The following is a 22,886-nucleotide window of genomic DNA, read 5'->3' as shown; positions in this document are numbered from 1 at the left end:
AGGAATTAGTACGTCTTGATCAGAGCTATGACGAGTAAGACGGGTGCCTTTGGGCCTGACATAATCAGCTATGGGTAAGGTGTAGTGGCCAGCGCGACACTTGAAATAGAAAATTAAGTCTTTCACTTCGTGCCAGTATGTTAACGGTAGCAGGTTGAGGCGAGAAAGGCGCTCATGATAAGAAATATCCTCTTGCCAGTGCGTGTTTAAGATGAATTTTGTTGCCCTGCGTTGAAGACTTTCTATTGTCAAAATTGTCAAAACTGAGGAAGGCCCTTCTTAGTCGAGCGAGAACTTCAAGAATAAACGGACTTCGCCAACGTGGGATTGTTTTTTCCTTTATTTATTTATTTTTCGCTTAGATAGGGTCCCAAATACTTTTGCAGCTGGCTGTAGTTGCTTGCGGTTACGTACTTAAGTATAACCCTGTTTCTATAGCCCGAAGCCAGATTTTTTGCCTTTGATTATGGATTGGGTTTCCCTCAGGTTCTACAAACATCACCGTGCGGTCTTTGATCTTTTTGTTTATTCGCACTCTAGTGTAGACGTGAGACTCTCCGCTTATGAGTTGTCTTGCGCAGGAGCCCCCAATCAGGCAGGCCAGCAAGGGAAAAAAAGAAAGAAAAAAGAAACTCCGTGTTTCGTGCAAGTTACTAGTAAATCCAATAGGCTCTGAACAGGGCATGACGGCGTTATTTCTAATAATTGGAGGACCTTTGGATATTCATGATACCGATTGGGACTTGACCCAGATTCCGCCCTCACCTCCTCCCCGCCTCGTCTTTAAAAACGAATTAACATGCATAGTACAAATGTTACTTCTAAATTTTGTAAGTAAGTAAGTAAGTAAGAACTTACGAACATTTACTGTGACTGCCTGTCAAACCTGGAACTCCTTACCGCTATCCATGCGGAAAATAGCGTCGCTAAATTCTTTTAGGAACTCTCTTTGGAACAAATTTTTTGAAGAACAGCAGCTTTTAAATCATTTTATTCTGTGATTTAGTTATACTTTTGTGCTATAATTTGATTTTATCTCTTATCTCTTGTATTCTATTCTTTATATTATCTCATAGTTATGCCATAGTTTTTAACATCCGTACTGTACATAAATTTAGAGGGCCACGGGTTTGTTAGTAATTTTATACTCTATGATTTTAGTGCTACCTTCTTTAGATAAAGTCTTTACTTACTAACTTAATTACTTACTTAAGAGACGTTGATATTCTCGAAGAACACTCGCGATCTCGCAGGCGCGTAGCGTTCTCTACGCATATACGCACGTGCGTACTTGAAGTGACCAGAAAAATTTGAAAACAATGTTGTGTTTGCGCCAAGTTTGCTCAAAATAAGGGCAAGACGCTTTGTTCTTTGCTTGTATTCACACAACTATTTCAAACAAGAAATAAAGAACGCAGTATTTTTCGCTCAGTTTACCTAGGTTTCTAGATCATGTGTACTTGTGCGTACTTGAAAAAATGACCACGCTACGCGCCTGTCTCGATGATTCGTATAACTAACCCCTTCACTGCCAAGATCTTGTTAGTAATTCTCCCTACTGTCTGTCCTACATTCTTATGATGTTAGTTTGGAGAATTAAGTATTGGGTCAACTATTAATCCTCTAATTGATATTTTTCTTTATTCTCATCGCTTGTCTACTCGGTATTATATTGATATTGCAAGGAGAAATTCTGTCTTGGTCACTCGTGGGATTAAAGGGTTAAGAAGAGCAAGACCGTAATGTACCCACAGTGTTTAGAGGGCTGTTCTTAGTTCTTATTAACCGAGCGGGAGGTCTGTATGGGAGCATCTTGACCGAGGTCGCCAGTACAGACCGAACGCAATGAGGTCTGTACCAACGACCGAGGTCAAGATTCTCCCATACAGACCGACCTAGCTCGGTTAATAAGATGTTTATTGTATGGCTGTGTCTTATATGCCAATTTTTTTTTTTGTTCTTTGTACCTTTTTTTTCTAGACTGGTCTAGATGCCGGTCTAGATGGGAAAATCTAGACCGCTTTCAATATTGATTTCAGCCAATCGAATTCGTGAATTCGGTAGTTCCCAGTCCTTGTGAGACACAGCCATATAATAAAATATTGTAATGAGTTTGCTAGTGAGTTGAATGCTAATCACATATGAATATTTGCGGACAGGCGGTTTCTTTAGTTGCCATTGTTTTGAATTCTCTTTTGTGATTATGTACATAACTCGCAGTCTGTTCTAATACATTGTAATATAAATTCACTTAGCCCATCTCAGTGGCTTATATCGTTATGTTAAAAATTCAACTTGACCAGTAGGAGATTATGGTTTGAAATGAATAAATCAAAGAACACAGTTGACTTTTCCAATCATGTTAAGCCTCCTAGCTCTCACTCAAAAACTAGTTTTATTGTTTGGTTTTTTTTTTTTTTTTTTTTTTTTTTTGCCTTCAACCAAATTTCATATCATAGATTTGCAACCTCAGGTGAACCAATCTTTTTTTTTTTTTTTGAACGAAATTTAAGATACTTATCAGATATTAGCCGGCTGTCTCACGATAGTTTGTTCATAAAAGGGAAATTCTCAGAATTCTCTGATCAGTTTTTCTGGGAAAAAAAAAATTTTGGAATTCGAACTCTTGACGCGGGCTGAACTGCTGTCGGTGAAAGACGATAAAGTTGTCTGTTTTAATATTTGTTTTGTTTTGCAATTTTCAGGTTGGGGTAGAATAAAGTGCCTTTCTTTGCACGGAGAAAGGTTAAAAATTAAAAGCAGGAAGCTTGATTTATTGCTTCAGTTCTCAAACTGTCTTGTTATTAAGTCAATGGGCCTCTTGAAATTCCGGCTCTATAATGCTAGGGGTGTTTTAGAAGTGATCTGTCTGAATGTGTCTCACTCAGTCGTGCTCCCTCAAAATTCAGCCGACTGTTCTCGGAAACACCCCGGATTCCTTTGAAAAAACAAAGTGATTTTTCTCTCTTTTAGCAGCTTTCGTGTGGTTTTAAGAGAATTTGTAGTCAACCCAGATTATTTCTAAAGCATTGATGAGAGAAGCTAATTAATATTCCGGAAAAGTTTGATTTGTTTACAGTCCTCCTCACTCGAATGATACCAGCTCAGCGGACACAAGAAATATTCACACCCATTTCACGCCGAAGAATTAATCGATTATCGCATCCATGTTCACAAAGGGCACTACCAGTGTCACAAAACTATCCTTTGCCCTTAGGAAATGCATTTAAAACATCATTGATCAAAATGTGGGTTCTTAAATCAGTACATTGTTGCCCGCAGGGGCTGTTTCTTGTTTTTGAAGGCTGAAATCATTCACCTCTGAAGGGTCAAGATTGCGGCTTTGTCTCCCGCTATCCTTTATCACGAAAATTTAATCGTCTCAAAAAATTTTCATGACAGCCTTGTCGTGTGAAATCTATTCATTTCCATTCTGTAAGGCGGAGAATTGTACGGTTGGCAATTACAGAGAAATGTTTGATTAAATCTCATAACTTACGCGATAGGGATACAATTCAAACCAATACTGCATGCTACTCTCTCAAAACGGAATCCCTTTGTTAAAGGCCGAAGGGGGGCTGGAGAGCGCATGCAAAGAATAATTCTATTCAAATAAGATAATCATGAAAGACCAAAATACGTGGAATTGATAAGTTATTTTCAAACTTCATTCGTGTACCAGCTTAAACAGCTCGTCAAATGTAAACAATCCCCCCAACTTCGCTCTCTATGCGGTTTGGTTAAATTTCGTCGCTAAAAACAGAATCTGTCAAAGATATATTGTAAAACGCCCTTAGAAATAGTTCGCTAATCATGCATAATTGTCGAGTGTTCACAACCGCAAAAATAAAAGAAATTCGTAGCCCAGGAAGGATTATAACAAAGCAAATTGTCGATCAAGGGCTTGTGATCCCCGCCGAATTTGACTCTTGAAAAAATTAGCTAAGGTTTTAAATCTATTAACACAATTTCTTTAACCTTTCCGAGTTTTCTGTTCGGTAGGACAGATCTTTTCCCAGACGCAAATTGCATCTGCAAAATGTTACAATATAAACAACGTTACATAAATGACGAAACAGAAGGTATCTGTTTGTATTTCTGAATATTTTAATGAAATGTAACTTCAACCCTCAATTAACTGGCAAAGTTAGTTTTTCTGAAGAGATAATTACTTCGAATTTCTGCATTTAAGTTAACCTGAAACTGAAGACGACTGCGACTACAACAAGCAAAAGATTACGATCAATTTTAATTTGCGCGACCTTACAACAAATCTTCCGCAAATAACTGGTAATCCATTCGTAGAAAATACTTTCCGATTCAAAAATTAGCTTTTTTGTAAACAACATGGAGTGTAGAGGAATGGTCAAATACGTAAATCACTTAAAACATTTTCTAGAGAAATTCTAGACAATACCAGTCTTTGGGGCCACTTTAAAAATCCCACGGTGTACGAGAAAACAATACTGTATATTTCATGTTGTAAGAAACATTCAACTGCAATATTTCGCTGCCTGAAAAATGTCCTTAAATTAGGGTTTGTTTCTCTTGGAGAGCACACTTGAGAAATATAACAGCATTGATGCTATTTACAAAATATTCAGCACAAAGAGCTTGGTTTAGACCGAAGTCTCAGAGTTGAGCCTTAGTACAAACTTGTTGCTTTCAAAGTCAAACTCGTCTTCTGAAATATCAAGGTATGGTAATCTTCGTACGGTCACTATCAAAGCAAGTTCGTCTCCTTTTAGTTGAAACACCGTCGAAGAAGACAGTGATTTCGTAACTTGTTCTTCACAGACTATACTCCAACTTTGAGTTCGCCTTTTGGTGGTAAATTCCACACAGGGCTGCTCGCTCACGTATCGTTCCAGAAACGCTTTCGGGGTCATATCAAAAGTCAAGCAATGCGCGAGATGCTTAATAATTCCGTCCATCGAGTACCGATGGTGAAGTCTAACAGTTCTCAAGTATTTTTGAAGCGGTCTGGCAAATGATGGAAACAGGGATTGGGCCGTTTCTTCAGGATCCATCGGAACACAAGGGCCACGCTCAAGTTGAACGCGTTTAATATGTCCAAAGGCCTCTTCACACGCGTTAAACAATCGCGCCTTTCGTCGCTTCACTTTCTTATCAAACTCTGCTTCTTCGTAAAATCGGTCGTTTCTCGCTGGGTCCCGTCTACGGGTCGAGGCTGCCGTCAAGATTGCTCTGGCCCGCGGGTTTACTTTGTCGTTCTGCTTTCCATCGATGTCGTAAAATTTGAGACTCGAGAATTGCTTGTGCGCCGTCCGCGCTGGCGTCTGCATGAGAAATGGATTATACTCAGGAAAATCCTTGTAATACTGCTCCAACACAAACACTGCAGCCCGCTGGATCGACAAAGGCCCGATGTTATAATGCCGACTTATTCCGTCTGTGCTACGAATCACTTTGAGTGTAAACAAAGGGTCTGTTTGGCGAATCCAAAGCACCACCACAGAAGCGTAGTGCAAAAACAGCAATGTATCTAGCATGTTGATCGCAAAGTAAAGAATTTCAACAAAATTGTTTGCCTTCTTATCAATGATTCTCCAACCGTAGAAAAGCCAGAAACAAACGAGAACCAAAAACACAAGCACCATGAAGGCAACTCGGAGAACAAATAGTCGAGGAAGGGTGACCCGTGACATGCGAAAATACAAAGCCCAAATCCCGATCATTAACAACAGCTCTTTGACGGCAAAACTAATGAAAAGTCCATCACATGTTGAGCCACAGGGCGTAGGTTTCCATGTAACCAGTGGGAAAACCACGAAAAGAATCGGGGAAACTACAGAAAACACGCACAAAACTGCCTGCGGTATGAGCTTAACATGGCGTCCGAAGCTGCCGCATGAGATGCGACGTCTTTCTTTCACAATGTCGCTAAGGTCCGTTTCGCTAAGTGTTACGATCGATGTAGCCGTCTCTGTAATAGAGGTGGCTGTTTCTCCCCAATTGTCGTCCTGTGGAATAACCTGTACCTGTATTATTCCTTCATCTAGTATTTCTTGGCTGCCAGTTTCTTCGGCTCGCTCTCTTCTGTCTCTATAATCGTGGTCTCTATCGCGGTCGGACCGGTGGTGTTCTCCGCGCGGCATGTTTAGATTAACCGACTAAATCACCGACCAAAACGAGCTGATCCTCTGTATAAAATGCACTTGATGCGAGAGAGGCGTCTTGACAGGCATCTGCCGTTCCTTTTCGCAGTGATTCTTTTTGGCGCTCGTTTCAAAGAAACTGATTTGAAAAGCACGTTCTGACGGAACGCCTGATCATTTCAATTTCCAGATCTTTCATTCGAGAGAGACTCCCATGGGAGAACACGATTGGTTCGTTATAATTTATTGACATTCCTTGGAATAATCATAAGCTCCTGTCATTGATCGTATTGGGAATTTAACTTGGACACGTGATCTCTATTTGCTCGCTTCCGAATGCTGCAAAATCCATCTGCTGGCGGTTAACACATGATTTCACAGAAAACCAGTAAGCTGAAGTCAGCAAGAGTTTTAATCTACGACTTTTGGAGGGTTCCAGTTCAACGTTTTACGCTTGAATCCTAGCGTGACCTAGTAATCGAAATTCGATCACTTGATGAATAGATTCTTTACAAACAAACCATCATATGAATTAGCAGACGAAGCTGTTTATGATGGCGAATTAAAAGATTCTGCCGGTACTTCAGCAACAGTTCTGATAACAAAAACATTGAGAGGGAAAGAGCGAAAACAAACAAACATTTAGCCAGAAATAGCCTCCATATCAAAGACTCTGGTGTGGAATCTTTGGGAGGGAAGAAGAAAATATCTTAAGAATGGATGTCTGTTTAGATAAGTGCTATACTCTTGAAACGCGTGACGGAAAACGGCGGCAAACAAAAAGCGCATGCAGGTTTCAAGTTTACAGCAATCGCTTCTTCAAAATAACATGATGTTACGAAAATCGCGTGATGTATATCGCTCTCTCTTGACTTGAACTTCACGCACAATTTTTTGCAACCGTTGTAAAATTTAGGAAGAATTTTGTGATGAGCAGGAGTCATTATTTTACACATTCTAAGCATGGTTGACCGGAAGGTGTTGTGGAGAAATAATAGGATGAAATCTTTCTACATCCTGCCTGTGAAATTTGTGGACTTCTACAGTTTCATGCGCCCAAACAGATCAGTAACAGAGAAGAAAGGAAATACAAATTAAATTATTCAACACTGTACTTGAAAAACGAGTGTTCCACCAAAAATCCTCTTGACACGATTTACTTCTTTTGAGTGACGTCCTTTTTTGACGGGGGAGGGGGAAGTGGGGCATCTATATCTTGGAAGAGCCCTATTAAAAGGGGAGGGGAGAGTGGTGAATGAGCGCCCACCGCCGCGTTTGAAATCGTTTGAAAAGGGAGGTTTAAAATTGTACTTTGTTTTCCTACAGTGGCCAATACTCAAGAAAAATCTTCCCTCGGGTAACTGTACGAAATGTCAATGATGCTTTCGTTTTAATTAGTTTTATTATTCTTTTTCAGTCATATTTAAGAATCTAATAAATGCGAAAAAAATTAGTCTTGTTCACAAGCTAGTAAGCGATTCCCATGAATGTAGGTCGCCCTACCAAAGATCCGGTTCTTGTCGAAACAGGGTCCCAATGTTTGCTAAAGAAGGCAAGTTTGCGAGTAATTAGTTTCGGAAGGAACAAAGAACTGTCTGACAAGAAGTCAAGGCGCCAAACAGTTTTAAAGAAAGCGATAATAATTAGACTATAATGACCATAATCTCCTTTAGTAACCGTGCCAACCTTTCCATCAACCGACTTTTTGTCTTCTTCACTGTTTCGCTGTTGTCATTTGTTCTTAAATCAGTAAGTTTGCGACAAGCGGTGACGTTTGTTCATTATCATGCAACGCTTCTTAACAAACAAACTGTTTCCAACTTTATTGTTTTCAATCAAAATTTAAAAACGTTCCCTAAAAAAGTAATTAACACAGTGTTCGGATTCATAATAAACACGAACAGGTGTTCACGCCAGTGTCTCGAAATTAAATTGGTAATAGGGCTAGAAATATTGTGTTCTAATAGAGAAACTTATAGTCCTTGAATAAGGCAATGTCTTGCAAACTAATCCGAATACATCTGTATACATGACAAGCCGGAAAAGAAGGCTTAATAAGTGTAAGTAGCGACGATTTTTAATCAAAACTCTTTCAAATTACAACTCACTTTATCTGTAACATAGCTTAACAACGCAGATGTAGTTTCTTTAATCTGCCTCAAGAGGATAACATTCGGGAATCACAAAAATATAAGTAGTCGGGCTGCAGCGTTAAACTCATACAAGTTTGTTTATGAAATAAATGTGTCAATTCTATTCAAGTATAACAAGCCATTCAAGAAAATCATCTTTAAACTGTGATCCCGTAGTTCTCCTTGTGGACTAAGTGAGACAGACTGAAGAGAACTTTTCATCCGCCACCGCAGTTCCAGATTGTGTCTTTAATGCAGTGGCATTATACATTGCCATATATCTACTAAACAAACAAGTGACGTACACGTGAACACGAAGTACCAATGTCCGAGACGAGCGGGAAGACCACGCGCTGATTAAGTGCTCCGCATTCCCCATATTTCCAAGAAGTGTTTTACCGAAGACGAGGGAATTCATCAGGAAGAAGGGCATGAACCCGACAAGTTGGACACGTGCTCTGTTCCCCTACCAACCATTTTCGGATACACTAGAATATAAACACAAGTTGAATTAGTTTAAAGCAACTGATTGCGTTTAGACTTCTACTCTGGAATGCATAACAATCATGATACAAAAAATGATCGTGCATAGAATGCAGGCGATCATTCATCAACAAATAAAATAGTATGTAAAATAAAGCCTAGAAAAAAAATGAGCTTACCGGTGAATGATATCTATGACCACACTCTAACGTTACTATGTCGATGGACGCATTCATGTCTTCGTGACAGATGACACAGGGATCTTCCTCATATTTCCCAGAGCCGATCGCCATCTTGGCCGCGTCTGCTGAGGTTAGCCTAGAGATCAGGATCTGTTGGGTTTTCTGTGCTTGCGGTTGCTTGGCAGGAGGCACATGGGTGGTACGTAACAAACCAGCCTGAGGAGGGAGGGTGGGAAAAAGAACAAGTTGCAAGTTGTGAAACTTATATATTTCCCAAGACATAAAACGGAAAAATTTACTGAGGTAATTTTTTTTTCTCATAAAATATATTTTTCATCAGTTTCCATGAGACAAACATTCATGACGATCTAATCCTAAAACAGCAAACGTAATTTCTACGCCTTGACGCGATTTTCATAACATCTAAAGACTCTTTAAAAGTTAGTAATTTATGCGTTAAGAACAAAGCAATATTGAAGAAAAAACAAACAAAAAAAACAAATCTTCAAGATGCCATTGCTACATTTCACATTCACAAGAAAAGCGTTGTAGATAGACTCGTGAGACCCTTGACCCAGACACAACAACGTAGTGCAGCAAAATGAAGCCATTTCCCATTGCACGGCGCTTTTCGATTAAGTAACACAAAACCAAAACCTAAGTAAACATAACGACCAATCAGAACAAGGGTTCACAATACAGGCAGCCAATGAGAACTCAGAGTAAACAAACGTAACCAAACCCCAAAACGGGAGAACTTTTTGGCGAAAAGCGTGACCAAGTTTGCATCTGATTGGTTGAGTGTTTTCAGTGCTACTTCTTACCGAATCGCTGAGCACAGTCAAATCCAAGCAAAACCAGCGCAATCGAGGACAGTTAATCGAAAACTGATGGGACCCACTAAAACGAAAAAAAGTTCAAAATTAACTTCAATTACCTTCTTTTTCTGTTCAACCAGGTCTGAAACACTAGCAACGATATCCTCTAATGACAATCCAGTGAGTGAGCCATGTTTGTTATGCCGTACCTCCTTGATAAACCCGGTCAATTCCAACCTGCGAGAAATACAAAACAATTTCTACTCAGAAAAAGTAAAAAACATGATTTAAAATTTCTCAAATGAAATTTATTAAATGAAGAAACTTCAGTTTGAAACTACCTCATGTCACTTGGATGATTTTTCCTACCTAGTAAAGTTTGGATACATGGTCGACAGACGCAGCATAATCTTCTCAAAGCTGTTTGATGGTCGCGCCTTGTCCGGCGCCGCAGCCACCGCGCCACCTGCTGCAAGGTTACCAGCAACCAGAGGCTGTTCTCCACCAACTGCAGCAGCTGTAGCAGCTGGAGCAGCAGCACCAGCCGGAGGTGGAGCCGCAGCTAAAGGACCCCCCGCATTAGTAACAGCAGTGCTGGTTGGAACGGGGGGTTCAGGTGTTGAACTGTTACTTTCCGGAGAGGGTTGGTGTTGACGTAGAGGTTGAAGTTGAAGTTGCGGTTGTAGTGGGGGCTGCGGCTGCGGCTGCGGCTGCGGTTGGGGCTGACCCTGGGGCTGGACCTGGGTTTGGTTTTGTTGTTGTCCGGGTACCTTAAAGAGAAGACAAATTCTGAATGTTAACTTTCCTTACTGACTGTCATACATTTCCTCAATCTTGTTACATGCCGCGGAAATAACTTGAGTTGATATATGTCACGTCTACTTGACACATTATTGAGGTGAAAAGAAGATGCATGTCGATCGCTTGTGAAGGATGAAAAGCGTCTCCTAACAAGGCAAGGATCCATAAGAAGATGGAATTTTACTCACTAAAGACTGTAGAACTGGGATGCCTGGATATGGCGGCGGTCCGGGGATGTTCAGCTGAGGTAAACTTGACAGAGTCCTGCCATTTTTCAGCAGCTCAATTTGTTCATTAAATGTTCCCTGCAAGAGATCACACTTTCATTAGAACACGAATAGTGAAAGACAAAACATCTAAAGTCTGATAGCATGGCAGGGGCTGTCCACACATTGTTAACCTGTCTACGGTAGTTTCGGCTGGACGAGAAATTTTACTTGACAAGCGAGAGAGATTCTCTCTCTCGCCAAGTAAACTTTCGCGTCAATCGCAAACCGCTGCGTCACCTTCCTCTCGCCCGATTACTTGCCTCTGGGTGTCCGAGGACACTTAAAATGTACACAACAAGTACCTTGCATTGTATGACTCTCTGATGGCATTCAGAAGCGTAGTTCTTCCACGCGGTGACGAGTTCTTCCACTTTAGGACCAGCAATTCTACGCCAAACAACCAGATTTGTATCAATTCTTAATATGTAAAAATACATACGATAAGTCACTCAGACAAAGTTAAATATTTATCCAAGTACTCGTATGAATCAGACAGATCTAACCTTGCATTAACAGCTTGTATCAAATTGTTGATGGTTATATGAGATTCTTGAAACGCTCTCTCTAGAAACCTCAAACCAACGTCACGGCGAAGTTCAAGCAGTTTGACCTACCAAGAAAAATATACCAGTTGACATTACAGCCAATTACAGCTGTTTTCCGTCGAGTGTCGTAAACCAAAACCAAAGTACTCACAACTGCCAATCATAACAAGAATGACGTCACACGCAGCCAATGAAATCATCATCATCAGCAGTCTTCTTCGTGCTCTGTTGCGCATAAGGCCTTTGCCTTATGCGCAATGAAAACTCGATGCCAATGAAAACTTGATGCCAATGAAAACACGATGTAAAAACAAACAAACTGTCTGAAGCGCGGGAAAACGCCAGTGACCAAGCCACGGCTGGTTTTAATTTGAATCTGATTGGTTGAGAAAGTGAAGTGGCGCGAGTTTTCTGGACCCGCTATCACATAAAGAAAAAAAGCAAAACCAAGCAATCCTGGATCTAGTTCGACACTCGATTGAAAATTACTCCAACACATCGAGGACTGCCTCACGGACCAACTTCGACAATGCTTTCAATATATTTTTCCGTAAGCGCCTACCAATGGTGTAACAGGCGGCTGTTCCCCCGCCCTCCCCGCAGAAAAAAAAAAAATAAAAATAAACAACGGAAAACGAAAAAGATTACCTCTGCATCCTGAGCTCTAGCCTGTTGTTGTAGAAGTTGAGCTTTAGAAGTTTTTAATAACTCGTCTTTTTCAGAGCGTTCTTTGTTCCAAGATTCCCTGACAGAAGGATTTAAGGAAGAGTATCGCAAAAAATTGTATTGGTAACGATATGGTTTTAAATCAAAACAGCGGACTTAATACTTCTCCAAATAATTAAATGATCAACCCCTGATTTCACAATGCGATTTAGAGAAAACAATCTAAAATTTATATTTTTTTTTGTTTTTCCTGGCAGTCACCGTATCGCTCAAAATCATGAACCTTGGGCGGAAATTTCTTCCAAGAAGCATTCAGGGTCCTTCTGATTCAAACTTGGAACAAAACACCCCGAGCTGGTGGACGCGTGCCGGTACAAAATTCAGTGATTTCAGTGGCCATCAACTTAAGGGCAACGAAAATCTTTTGAACGAAAAACAAAAAAGGAGGCCCATCTTTCCTCCTTGATATACTGTATCTTTGAAGCAGACATACTTCTCTGATGTGTACTGTCCTTTAACAGCTGATAGCTCTTTTTTAACACTGGTTATCATGTTGGTTCTGACAAAAAACAAACAGCGATCAAATAACATTTTCAGCACCATCTGACGCAAATCATCTTAACGCTATTGGAGCTACTACTGTAGCGAGAGGCTTCTGTGCAGCGTCAGTCCAGCAAAAGACAAAAGCCTTCAAATCCTAAGAAAAAGTTTCATGTTATTCACACGGTTCATATGAACTCACTTCTCCTCTGCGTCTTGTTGTAGTTTATGGTTCAATCCTTTGATCTTATCGTCTTTGTCTTCGCACTGCTGTCGCAGCTTACGTATTTCCTCCTGATTCTCCTTCTTAACTTCTTGAACATCTTTTGAGTATTTCTATAACAAGACATGGAGATATTTTTCAAATAAAAACCGTATTAAAAAAATAACGCTCTCTCAATCGTTAATTTTAGGACGTTTCATAAAGCCGATTCTTGTTTCTGCCCGGAAAATGTTCATTTAAAATTCAAATTAAATTTAGCTCCCGCATGGCCAGAAGTCGCCCCAGTTTCTGTCTCACGATTCCTTAACATTTCTCCCTGCACTTCGCCGCGTTTCCCTAACACTTTGACCCCTAAGGGTGTCGCGAGAATGGAGAAAATGACCACCAACTAAAGCAGCTCTAGATTGTTCTTCAAATTCTCCTTTGTGCCTTAGAAACTGTAGAGAGAACAATATGGAGAGTATGCATACTGATGCTAGGGTGTAAAAGTTTAAAGCTCGCTAGTACCCATTTAAACTCCGTGGTGGAGAGAGAGAGGGGCATCATGAGAGTGTAATTTGTGCAAGCCAGGGCGAGCTTGAGCACAGCCTTTTCCTGTTTTTTTGAAGTGCAAACGGCAACCGGAAGGTAAGAGTCATTTCCTCTGGAGCTGGGTAGAGATTTTGTTGGTAGGTTTTGGTTCTTAGGGCTGAAACTATCACATTATAAGTGGTTCGGTAGCTTGCGAGCGGACCTTCATTGTTAACGCTTCGACGCGAGCCTTTTCTTCTCCCACGAGAAAGAATGAGCCCTTGAGAGGTCCACAAGAAGGTCTAGCACTGAAAATAAGTGCCAGACCTCTGGCAAACCACTCCCCGACTCGTTTCAAATGTTCCAGAGGGTGGAGAAACGCGCGCCCTGCAACCCTGGGTACAAGCAACCAATTCGCTCAAATCAGAGTGTACAAAAGGCAGCTGCCTTCTCTTTTCGGTCGCCTTCCCTGTCACACAAACGCCCATACTTCGGTTCCAAAATACATCAAACGCGAAAGCGAAAAGGAAAGGCGAAGATTTCAAGGCAGCGTTATTTAGGCGGATCACCTTCAAATCAATTATTCTAGGAACACAGACTAATAATCACCTCTTTCTCTTGCAGTGCATCAGTGAGCTTCTTCTTATATTTCTCCACTTCTGCAGAGTTCTTACTGTGTAAGGCGTTATGTCTGTCGACGTTTTCCTGAAGCCTCGCCTGTAAAGCGTCCTTTTCCGCCGCGACCCTTTGATATTCTGCTTTAAAAGGTTCAGGGATTGGATCAGTGCCTACACCTTTACTTTTCACATTCGGCTGCGTTTGCACAGCTTTAGTTTTGCTAACTATCGCTGGTTCAGTAGTGGAAACATTGGAGTTAAGTTTTTTATTACTTTGTGAAGAGTTGTTGTCCTCGCCCGCTACAAGTGAAGATGTCTCCTTTTCAACTTTTTCAACAGAAGGATCAACTCGACTAGCATCGAAGCCTGAGTCCGCAACAGTATTATCATTTAAAGACAAATGCTCGACTTTAAAAGAATTCGTATCACATGCAAAATCTTGGTAGTTTTCGCGTTGCGTTTCATTGGTGACAGTAAGATCACTTTCTGAAACGCTGTCACCTAAAGTTTTACCGTTCGAAATATTTTGTTCAATATTTTCAATAGTGGTGTCGTTTCTATCAATCATTTGTTCATCATCATCGCACTTTAACGTGGAATCACTGCCAATAGATGTTTTCGATGAGCTAGCTGATAACAAATCTGTTTGTGATGAAGAAACAAACTCTGTCCTATTAGGATTAAGCACTGGAGATGACGACAACGAGGAAGACGAATCTACACTCCCGTCGTGCAGTTTACCAGCCGAAGTTAAAAGATCATCGACGGAATTTGATTTATCGTCGTCCCGAGTATCGTTTGCCAGTTTAATATTGGTCTTTAATCCAGTATTCGTCCTGTCCAAGAACGGATTGTTGCAACTCGCAGGTTTAAGAGATTTTACTAAGTCTTCAAATTCCTTGTCTTCAGGAAGCATAACCCTGTTACCGTCAAACAAAAATTTTCCAGAGTTTTCTAGGATAGCTCTTAGTCCTCCAACTTTGGAAATAATATCTTGGTAATCGTCCGGCAGCATGCTAAGAGGCTGCATGATGTTCGGGTCAGCGAGCTCCAGACCCCCTTGGACTCTTAAAATCTCATGTAACATTCTACAGGGAGAAAGAAAAACAGATGCTAAGTTTTTTAAAAAGTATGTTTGAAGCCAGCCGAAGCAAAGGTTCGTCAGTTCTAGTTGACCTAATCGAAAGAAAGCACCACAAAGATCACAATTTGACGAGGAAGAACTTACGAGCTGACATATTCCGTGACTGCTTCCAAACTAATAGAGGAAGGAGGTGGTAAGGGCGTGGAGACGATGTCTGATGCTACTTCCATCCTGTAACTTGCCTCAAACTCTGCTGCGCTGTCTTGTAAATGAGGTGGAATAGCAAATGGCGTTTCCATCTCCTGCTGAGTCCAGCCTGGTGGCGGAGTAGCCAGGTCAAATTTACTAGGAAGAAGAAATAATTACAATTCATCATTTTCTTAATAATGCTTTTACCTCTCCTACTCTCACACAGACGCACGGAATAACGGTCAGACAGATAAACAATAGAGAGTTTAAGATCATGATCACACAACAGCAACGCTGAAAGAATGCACTTTCGTTTCTCCAAAGAATTTAATGAGCAGTACTTTTTTTTTTACCGTCCCCAACGACGCTCGGTCTTTTCTTCAGCATCACACAGGAATGCAAGGTAGAATTCTAAGAAATGCGACTTATGTCCCGTTCTCGGACTCGGCAAAATTCAGCGATTTCACCATGTCATATTGCATAGCACGGCCAAAGTTTAAAAGACGTACATGCTAAGTTGTTGTCAGTTCATTAAATATTTTGTTTGGCTAGGTCCGTCATTGCGGCTCTACTGACACTTAAGGCCCGGCCAAACACGCGCAACATTTCAACGCTACATCTTGCAACATTGTTGCGCACAAGGTGTTGCAAACTCGGTAGCAACAAGTTGCAACATGTTGGATGGTGTTGGATCAAGTTCGAAAATGGTCAACTTTTTGATGCAAACATTTTTGATGCTGCAAGCTGTTGCGCGCGTTTGGCCAGCTCCTTCAAAACACAGTCCAACAATGTTGCAAGATGCTGTGTTGAAATGTTGCGTGCGTTTGACCAGGCCTTAACATTCAGGAGGCAACAATTTTTCACTTTTTACGTTGAGTAGCAACCATCCATTACCTTTTAGGATGGGGAATTTCACCCAGGTCTTCGGAATCTTCGCCGTAAGTTGGTCTGAGTGTTTGCGGTCTACCGTGATCTTTGAGAAATTCATCCAGCGTCTGAGTATTCTACATGAGAAAAAGAAGCCAATCAACCAGCTCGCCCCGGTTGTTCGAAGGGTGAATAACACGATACACTGGATAAATCTCCACCCGGTGGATAACAATATACGTTTTTCTTTCACTTACCCGCCGGATAGCGATTTATCCGTTGGATAGCGTTAACCGCCCTTTCTACACCTAGGCCCAGGAGGTAAAGAAAATGCCACACAATACCGAATTGCTTTCGATACTCTAATAGAATCTGATTAAGCAAGGCAAGTAGCGGGCCAATCTAACGTGGACTGAGGACGATGAGAGAAGCCTAAATGCCATCAGCATCCACTAGGAGGAATCAAAGCTGGGTCTTTTGTATCCACGACTTAATTTAGAACCAATTATTACAACAAAGTAGACCCACCTTAAGCTTTTTCTTTTTGGTTTTAACCTTGCTTACTCCTTTAACACCTACTCCCTATGAACAGAAAGCAACCGACAGTTAATAGGAACAATCTTACGGGCTGGCTTACTTGGCTGCAATGTCACGACCCGCTCGCGTCACATGTCACGCTCTGAAAGAATCATTTCATTTGACGTCGATAATCGTGGTAAAAAAAAAAAAAAAAAAAGGAAAAAAATCGACAGTGGCTTAGCTGAGTAGCATGAGTCCATGACATTTTGACCACTGTGATGCCAAATATTGTTGTCGATAAGAGTGGAGCCCACGCTAAAGTACTGTAGATTTGTTAATTTGCTTGTTGCTAAGAAGGAATGACGTTATAAACAGTAGTAACAGCATTATACTGCTTTCCCTACCTTGACTGGGTCTTCATCTTCCTCTTTCTTTAAGATAAATACTCCATCGCCTGCAAGATACATTATATTACGCTCTATTAGCCTTCTGTTTCGCTCCTACCACCTATAAAAACTGTCGATGGGATAAAATTATGCATGAAGATTCCTGTCACCAACCTGTTGGAACGCTGGCATCAGCAGAGTCAAGGGCGCTCTAATGAACAGATAATGAAGTAACTATTGTATTTAATTGGAATCTTAAAACTGCTCGAAGTGATACACATCGAAGCTAAATGGCATACTATCTATTGATATCATTGCTATCATCGTTACTCTTGAACAGTTAAATAATTCAAACCTTGAGTGGGGTTAGATGTGTATTTATCATGGGTTACGCAACCCTTTCTTTGGGGTGTTGCATAGTATGTTGTTACAATTCCTTCATTAGCGGTAGGCTATATATTCGAGCTGTTGTAATTTAAATTCATTCGCGTCTTATGACCGTCCCTTAGCCCTCAAATTTAAATACCCAGTGACTAGGGATTGTCAATTTCTCTTAGAAGTAGTTTTCTTTTTTTTTTTTTGCATATACGAACATAGTTTAGATTGTTGTGAAGGGTGGTTTTTCTTGCTTTATTTTTTACATTTCCGAGTTTTGATTCCGTTGACGTACCATTCCTGTCAATTTTGTTGATGAAGGCATAATAAAGAGGGTCGCATACGGCTCGTGTTGACACACCCCAATTATGGTTACTTATTGTATGATAATGTTTTATATTCGTTTGAGCGGGGAGGCGAATTAGCAGATAAATTGTCAAGCTCCTGTTGAATCATCTTACAGCTTGTAACCAGAGAATTAATCTTTAATTGCTACCATGCATAACAGACCATATTAACCCCTTAAGGTAACAAGCACCCAACTATTTGTCCTAACTTTATCATTCCCTAATCAAACATTGAGATCACGACAATTAAGGAAACGACCACCGACTAAAGAATCTTTTGATTGTTAAACTAAGTCTCACTGTCAGTTTCATAGAAAATGCATAGCGAATAGTAATAAGAAAATGTAATCTACTGTTAGGGAGTAAAGGGTTCAGAGAAATGCATTCACTGTAACTTACCGCCTGGCACATTAAACACGAAGGTGCGCTATAAAAGGAGCCTTAGGTCCCACTGGACCATTTGTCAATCAACCGTCGTGTGATGTAGAACTCTTAGAGTCAAGTCAACTCAAAGCGGGCGCATTCCTCAAAATTGTTTTATGTCTTCATCACAATACAAGAATTTTTGAGATTTGTATTTCCTTTCTCCAAGAGAAACTGTCTTTATTTGTGGCGGTAAATTTGAGATAGAAGTCGGTGGTTCGCACATTACCTCGTGCCACCATGCTGGTGGAAGTAAACAATAGATATCTCATTAGCTCCTTTTGTTCGTCTACCAGCATTTAAATTTGACCCGTACACGTCAACGGTGAGTGACAAATGAGCCAAGGTCTTCCCAGGGAAGACTTTCTTATACAGCGTGCCTTCGTGTTTAAGACAAAAATTCCCTGAATATGTCAGGCCAGCAATTACAAAGGACGATCCACATGAGCCAAGGTGTTTCCTAAAAACCCTGTGCCTAGCTTCCATGGGAGATCTTTTCTTTTTTCTTTTTCAGCCTACATGGTCGACGTCTTCTTTGGTGATGAGGATTAAGAAGTGGCGCGAACAAGACAAAAAAGCGGAGCTTTGCCGCTCGGTGCTTAAGAGCAAACACATCCGCCAGCTATACAGGAAATTTTATTATCCATCTAAACCAGGTAGAAATGTCACTCGCCTTTTCCAGCTGGTTGTGGTCTCCCTTGCACTGTTTCTCTTCTTTTTGTCCTACAACAAAATTAGCACAAAGAAATAGGAGCCTCTCGTCACACCATTATTACAAGGAATAGAAATAAAACTGCCAGGAATTAATAACATGGAACTCGTCATACCGTTCATCTAAGACTAGTGATTGTCTTATGGAGGATTAAGTTTGTTTGCCATCCTCGGGTGAATCAGTTTGCAACTCGAATGAGACATGCACAACTATCCGTTATTCTCAGTTTCTCAGAAACAGCTATAGAGAACAGCAGTGTAAACTGACCTGGTAAGGGTGGGGGGTTGTGGACCACTTTTTCTTCACCAATGTCAGAAGGTGATGATTCATATGTTGTAAAGTCCTCTATCTTGACGTCATCTTTATCTTTTTTCTTCCTTTGTTTAGCACCAGCAACACTAATAAACGACAAAATTATTAGTTGAACCACAATTACTAGGCACCACAACACTGGACCTTCCAAAAGAAAAATCAACAACTTTCGGCTTGAGATCATGCAGATACGCTTCATCGTACCTGCGTAACAGTTAACTAGCTTTTGAGCTAAGCGTACTGACCAATTGAATCTTTAAGTTCCTAGAGTGTCCACATCAGTTGATGGAATATAAATCATGACTCAATTTACAAATTATGAAAAAATGGTCAGGGGTATCATCAAATAACCAAAACCAGCGACTTACTTTGCTTTAAGTTTATTTTGCTTTGACTGTTTTGGTTTGGTTTCCTGTTTTGTGGCCGGCTTGTCATGAACAAACTAAACAGACAGTACAATCATGTATTGCAATAAATATGCGTTATCAACCAAGCGCGAGGTCAAGGTGGCTGGATATTGGCCGAGTTCTTTTTCTGCATTTTTGCGAGAAAAAAAAAAAAACCAGGCTAATATCCCGCCATCTTGACAGAACAAGCTTGGTTATTTATCATATTGCAGAAAGATTTCACTTTATTAAGAATTAAGAACAACTTGTTTACTTCGAGAGCTGGGAAAGAAAGCCAACTGTATTTGTAGCACAACAAACTCACGAGAGTCGCTTCTGTTTTCTTTGTTTTGACCATCTTCTGCCACTTTTTGCGTTTCCATCGCCGAAACTGTGCAAGAATTACCAACCTAGTTCTAATTCTATTTTCGTGCGCGGGATCAATGCGGGCAATCCCGAGCGGGCATCCCGCTTGGGTAGCCAACCAGAACACAAGATTCGCATCATCTTCCTACGGATGCTGCGAGCGATGTAATAACACCTCCTAATGAACGCATTACCAAGTGCTAACAGAACAGCATTAACAACAACCGTTGGAAAAGAAACTGTTAATAAACTAAATAAAGAGAGGCTCAATTGTATCTGCTTCATCAAATGAAAGTACCAATTAAGGTTAAGTTCATGATCACACTTATGACAGCTCACCTCTGTTTTAAGACCTTCTGAATCATAGATCTGGATATTAGTTACAGAGCCTTCACAATCAGGAGTCATGCAGATGTCACCAAGAAAGTCCTAGATAACAGATAAAGAAATTTATTCAATATAGCACAGTTACAGTGGCACTTGGCTTCTATTTCTGTAACTTTTCATTATTGACCTTTAAAACACGAATCAGAAAGAAGGACCTTTCAAGTCTTATAGTTGAGAACAAATGTTCAAATTGCTACCTGTGTAACACTTGGGACTCTCCTTATTAAGTTAATCTTTCGCTCACTTTTAGATTAATTATATTACATTGTAAACCATTTTATTGTTATCATTATTATTTACTTTATATACAGATTTAATATTTTAGAATAATATTTTAATATTTTAGATTGATTATATTACATTGTAAACCATTTAATTGTTATCGTTATTATTTATTTTATATACAGATTTAATATTTTAGAATATTTAAATATTTTAGATTGATTATATTACATTGTAAACCATTTAATTGTTATCGTTATTATTTATTTTATATACAGATTTAATATTTTAATGCTATTAATGAAATCTTATAATAAATATTCTATTCTAAACATTATCAAATGTAACCTTAAGCTTCATGTAGATTTTATTACCTAGGTGTCCCCTATTAGTAGAAGAGTCTGACACAATAAATAATTAATAAATAATAATTAATAATAATAATTAATAATTAATAAATATTCTATTCTAAACAGTATCAAATTTAACCTTAAGCTTCATGTAGATTTTATTACCTAGGTGTCCCCTATTAATAGAAGAGTCTGACACATTAATAAAGTTGATTGGTTCTCTCTTTGTTCCTCCCTGGGTTTCTCTTAGTTTTCTTTTTCTTCTTTCTTAACATAACACAAAAATTCCGATTCAACCTTACAGAGAGGAAGATAAAGGGCCTCACATCTGACTAGTTCCTTTTCTTATCAATTCCTCTAACTTTTTGGCCTAGGAAATTTACGTAATTTAGCTTCATCACCGTGATCTTGACCAGCAATCAAACACTTGTAGCGGTTTAGAGAAAAAAAAAAAAAGAGACTTCTTCCCTTATTTTTCAGGAGCTACTCATTATCTAAAATTTTCTTCACAACCTCTTCAAATTTTCAACTGAATTATGGAAATTTCCACCTTTCTTTAGTAGTTCAAGTGCAACTTAAAAATCCTGCATGGCTTTAGTTTAAACATTTTTATTCTTGCCTTGTCTCCACTTTTTCCTTCTTCTGAGCCCTTTTGCTTTTTCCAACATCCTGGATGGAAATCTACTTTACAGTCCTGGCAGATCAGTCGTATGTATCCTTTGTAGTCTGTATTTAAAAAGTAACAAACAGATTATGACAAGAAAGCAGGTACAAAAAGCAAAAACAAAAAGCAAAAACAAAAACAATTCATCTTTTAGAGAGGACATAATTTATACAGAAGAAATATAAACTTTATTCTGAACCCTCCAGAAGAGACTAACATTTGTTTTTATCTTTTAAGCCCATTCCATGCACTCATCTTCTATAATTAGCAGAGTGAACCTCTCTCCTTTCTTTGCCATGATCCCAGAAATTTTCATTCAACCGCCAAATGGTGCCATATTCATGAATTGAGACCCTGAAACAGGCTGGTAACTTCTGGTATCCAGAGGGTATCCTTATCATTTAGGCAGAATTCTAGTTCTTGATAGAACTACAAATTTTCTTAACTAATTCACGAGAAAATATGTAGTATCTAAATGGGAGAATCATTTATCAGATTAAAAGCACACCTACCAGGATCTGTAAGATAAATCTCTCTTTTATTAGGACAATCAGCATATCTGCACATAGCATCAGGTCGTGGTGGATGACGACAAATTCTAATTAACGTCTGAATTGCAATCTGGAATGAGAACGAAAAAAAGAATGAGACACAAAGCTTGAGTGCTATTTTGATGTATTCTTCCTCTCCAAAAGACTGGCAAGTTATTAGCTCCAGAAAAAAAGACAACAGTAAATGAAGGGCTGAAGTCAAGGAAGTTTACCCCAGCAATAAAATTGGATTTTAACACAAACTATCCAAATATATGCAGGGCTTGACACTAACTTTTCAACACACTAACCAAGTGGCTAATGACAACTTAGATGTTACAATAATTTCAGTTTATTTACCAACCAAACTGGCTAGTAGAAATTGAAAACCACTAGCCAAAACTGAATTTCTTCTAGTCTGTGGCTAGTTGGCTACCACTAGTGTTGAGCCCTGATATGTCTTGTTGGTTAAACTGTTTAACTCCCAAGATCTGATTGTCAATTCTCCTCTCTAGCTGCTATATGTATCCTTGCAAATAAGATACAAGAATTTGGTGTGAGATCAAAATATTATTCTCCCCTTGCTAAGTTTAAGTACTCTCATTACCCTTTTGTTGGATGATGTAGGGATAATACAAGGAGAAGTTATATGTTAATTACTTCTGAGAATTAAAAGTTAAGTGATTTACAACCAATTTGAGCAAGGAAAAATCTATTGCATGTCACAGCTCCAAAAAAAAAACAAAAACAAAAACAAAAACAAAACTAAAACATAATGCGGATATATCAACAAAGTTGAAATGGTAAATTGGCCACCGTAATGATTACAAAAGCTGACGTTTCGAGCGTTAGCCCTTCGTCG

The 22,886-nt window shown here is 39.6% G+C and overlaps 2 protein-coding genes across 3 annotated transcripts in view; both read right to left on the bottom strand.

Annotated features, from left to right (window-relative positions):
• Window positions 1-4,085: 4,085 nt before the first annotated feature.
• Window positions 4,086-6,296, bottom strand: LOC111332181 (vang-like protein 1). Its single transcript, XM_022937470.2, has one exon. The coding sequence runs from the start codon at window positions 6,117-6,119 to the stop codon at window positions 4,620-4,622; it is 1,500 nt and encodes a 499-aa protein (XP_022793205.1). The 5' UTR covers window positions 6,120-6,296; the 3' UTR covers window positions 4,086-4,619.
• Window positions 6,297-7,927: 1,631 nt separating this feature from the next.
• Window positions 7,928-22,886, bottom strand: part of LOC111332140 (E3 ubiquitin-protein ligase TTC3) — a 32,114-nt gene continuing 17,155 nt past the window's right edge. For both annotated transcript variants that reach the window (XM_088728126.1, XM_022937426.2), the window contains exons 26-47: window positions 22,007-22,115; window positions 21,450-21,556; window positions 20,211-20,300; window positions 19,488-19,561; window positions 19,075-19,205; window positions 18,769-18,818; window positions 17,125-17,161; window positions 16,969-17,018; window positions 16,574-16,627; window positions 16,073-16,182; window positions 15,134-15,334; window positions 13,898-14,993; window positions 12,758-12,891; window positions 12,509-12,574; window positions 11,998-12,094; window positions 11,308-11,414; window positions 11,107-11,191; window positions 10,724-10,840; window positions 10,104-10,504; window positions 9,854-9,971; window positions 8,914-9,132; window positions 7,928-8,739 (exon numbers count right to left, since the gene is read on the bottom strand). In XM_088728126.1, the coding sequence (XP_088584252.1) occupies window positions 8,647-8,739; window positions 8,914-9,132; window positions 9,854-9,971; window positions 10,104-10,504; window positions 10,724-10,840; window positions 11,107-11,191; window positions 11,308-11,414; window positions 11,998-12,094; window positions 12,509-12,574; window positions 12,758-12,891; window positions 13,898-14,993; window positions 15,134-15,334; window positions 16,073-16,182; window positions 16,574-16,627; window positions 16,969-17,018; window positions 17,125-17,161; window positions 18,769-18,818; window positions 19,075-19,205; window positions 19,488-19,561; window positions 20,211-20,300; window positions 21,450-21,556; window positions 22,007-22,115 (3,546 nt within the window). In that variant the 3' untranslated portion in view covers window positions 7,928-8,646. The remainder of the gene's footprint in view (window positions 8,740-8,913; window positions 9,133-9,853; window positions 9,972-10,103; window positions 10,505-10,723; window positions 10,841-11,106; window positions 11,192-11,307; window positions 11,415-11,997; window positions 12,095-12,508; window positions 12,575-12,757; window positions 12,892-13,897; window positions 14,994-15,133; window positions 15,335-16,072; window positions 16,183-16,573; window positions 16,628-16,968; window positions 17,019-17,124; window positions 17,162-18,768; window positions 18,819-19,074; window positions 19,206-19,487; window positions 19,562-20,210; window positions 20,301-21,449; window positions 21,557-22,006; window positions 22,116-22,886) is intronic.

This window comes from Stylophora pistillata, chromosome 7 (genome assembly GCF_964205215.1).
Source record: "Stylophora pistillata chromosome 7, jaStyPist1.2, whole genome shotgun sequence".
Classification (NCBI taxonomy): domain Eukaryota; kingdom Metazoa; phylum Cnidaria; class Anthozoa; order Scleractinia; family Pocilloporidae; genus Stylophora; species Stylophora pistillata.
This window is presented reverse-complemented; position numbering and strand designations above follow the sequence as displayed.

Coding starts and splice junctions, on each gene's coding strand:
- LOC111332181 (XM_022937470.2), bottom strand. CDS start 6,119: ATGCCGCGCGGAGAACACCACCGGTCCGACCGCGATAGAGACCACGAT.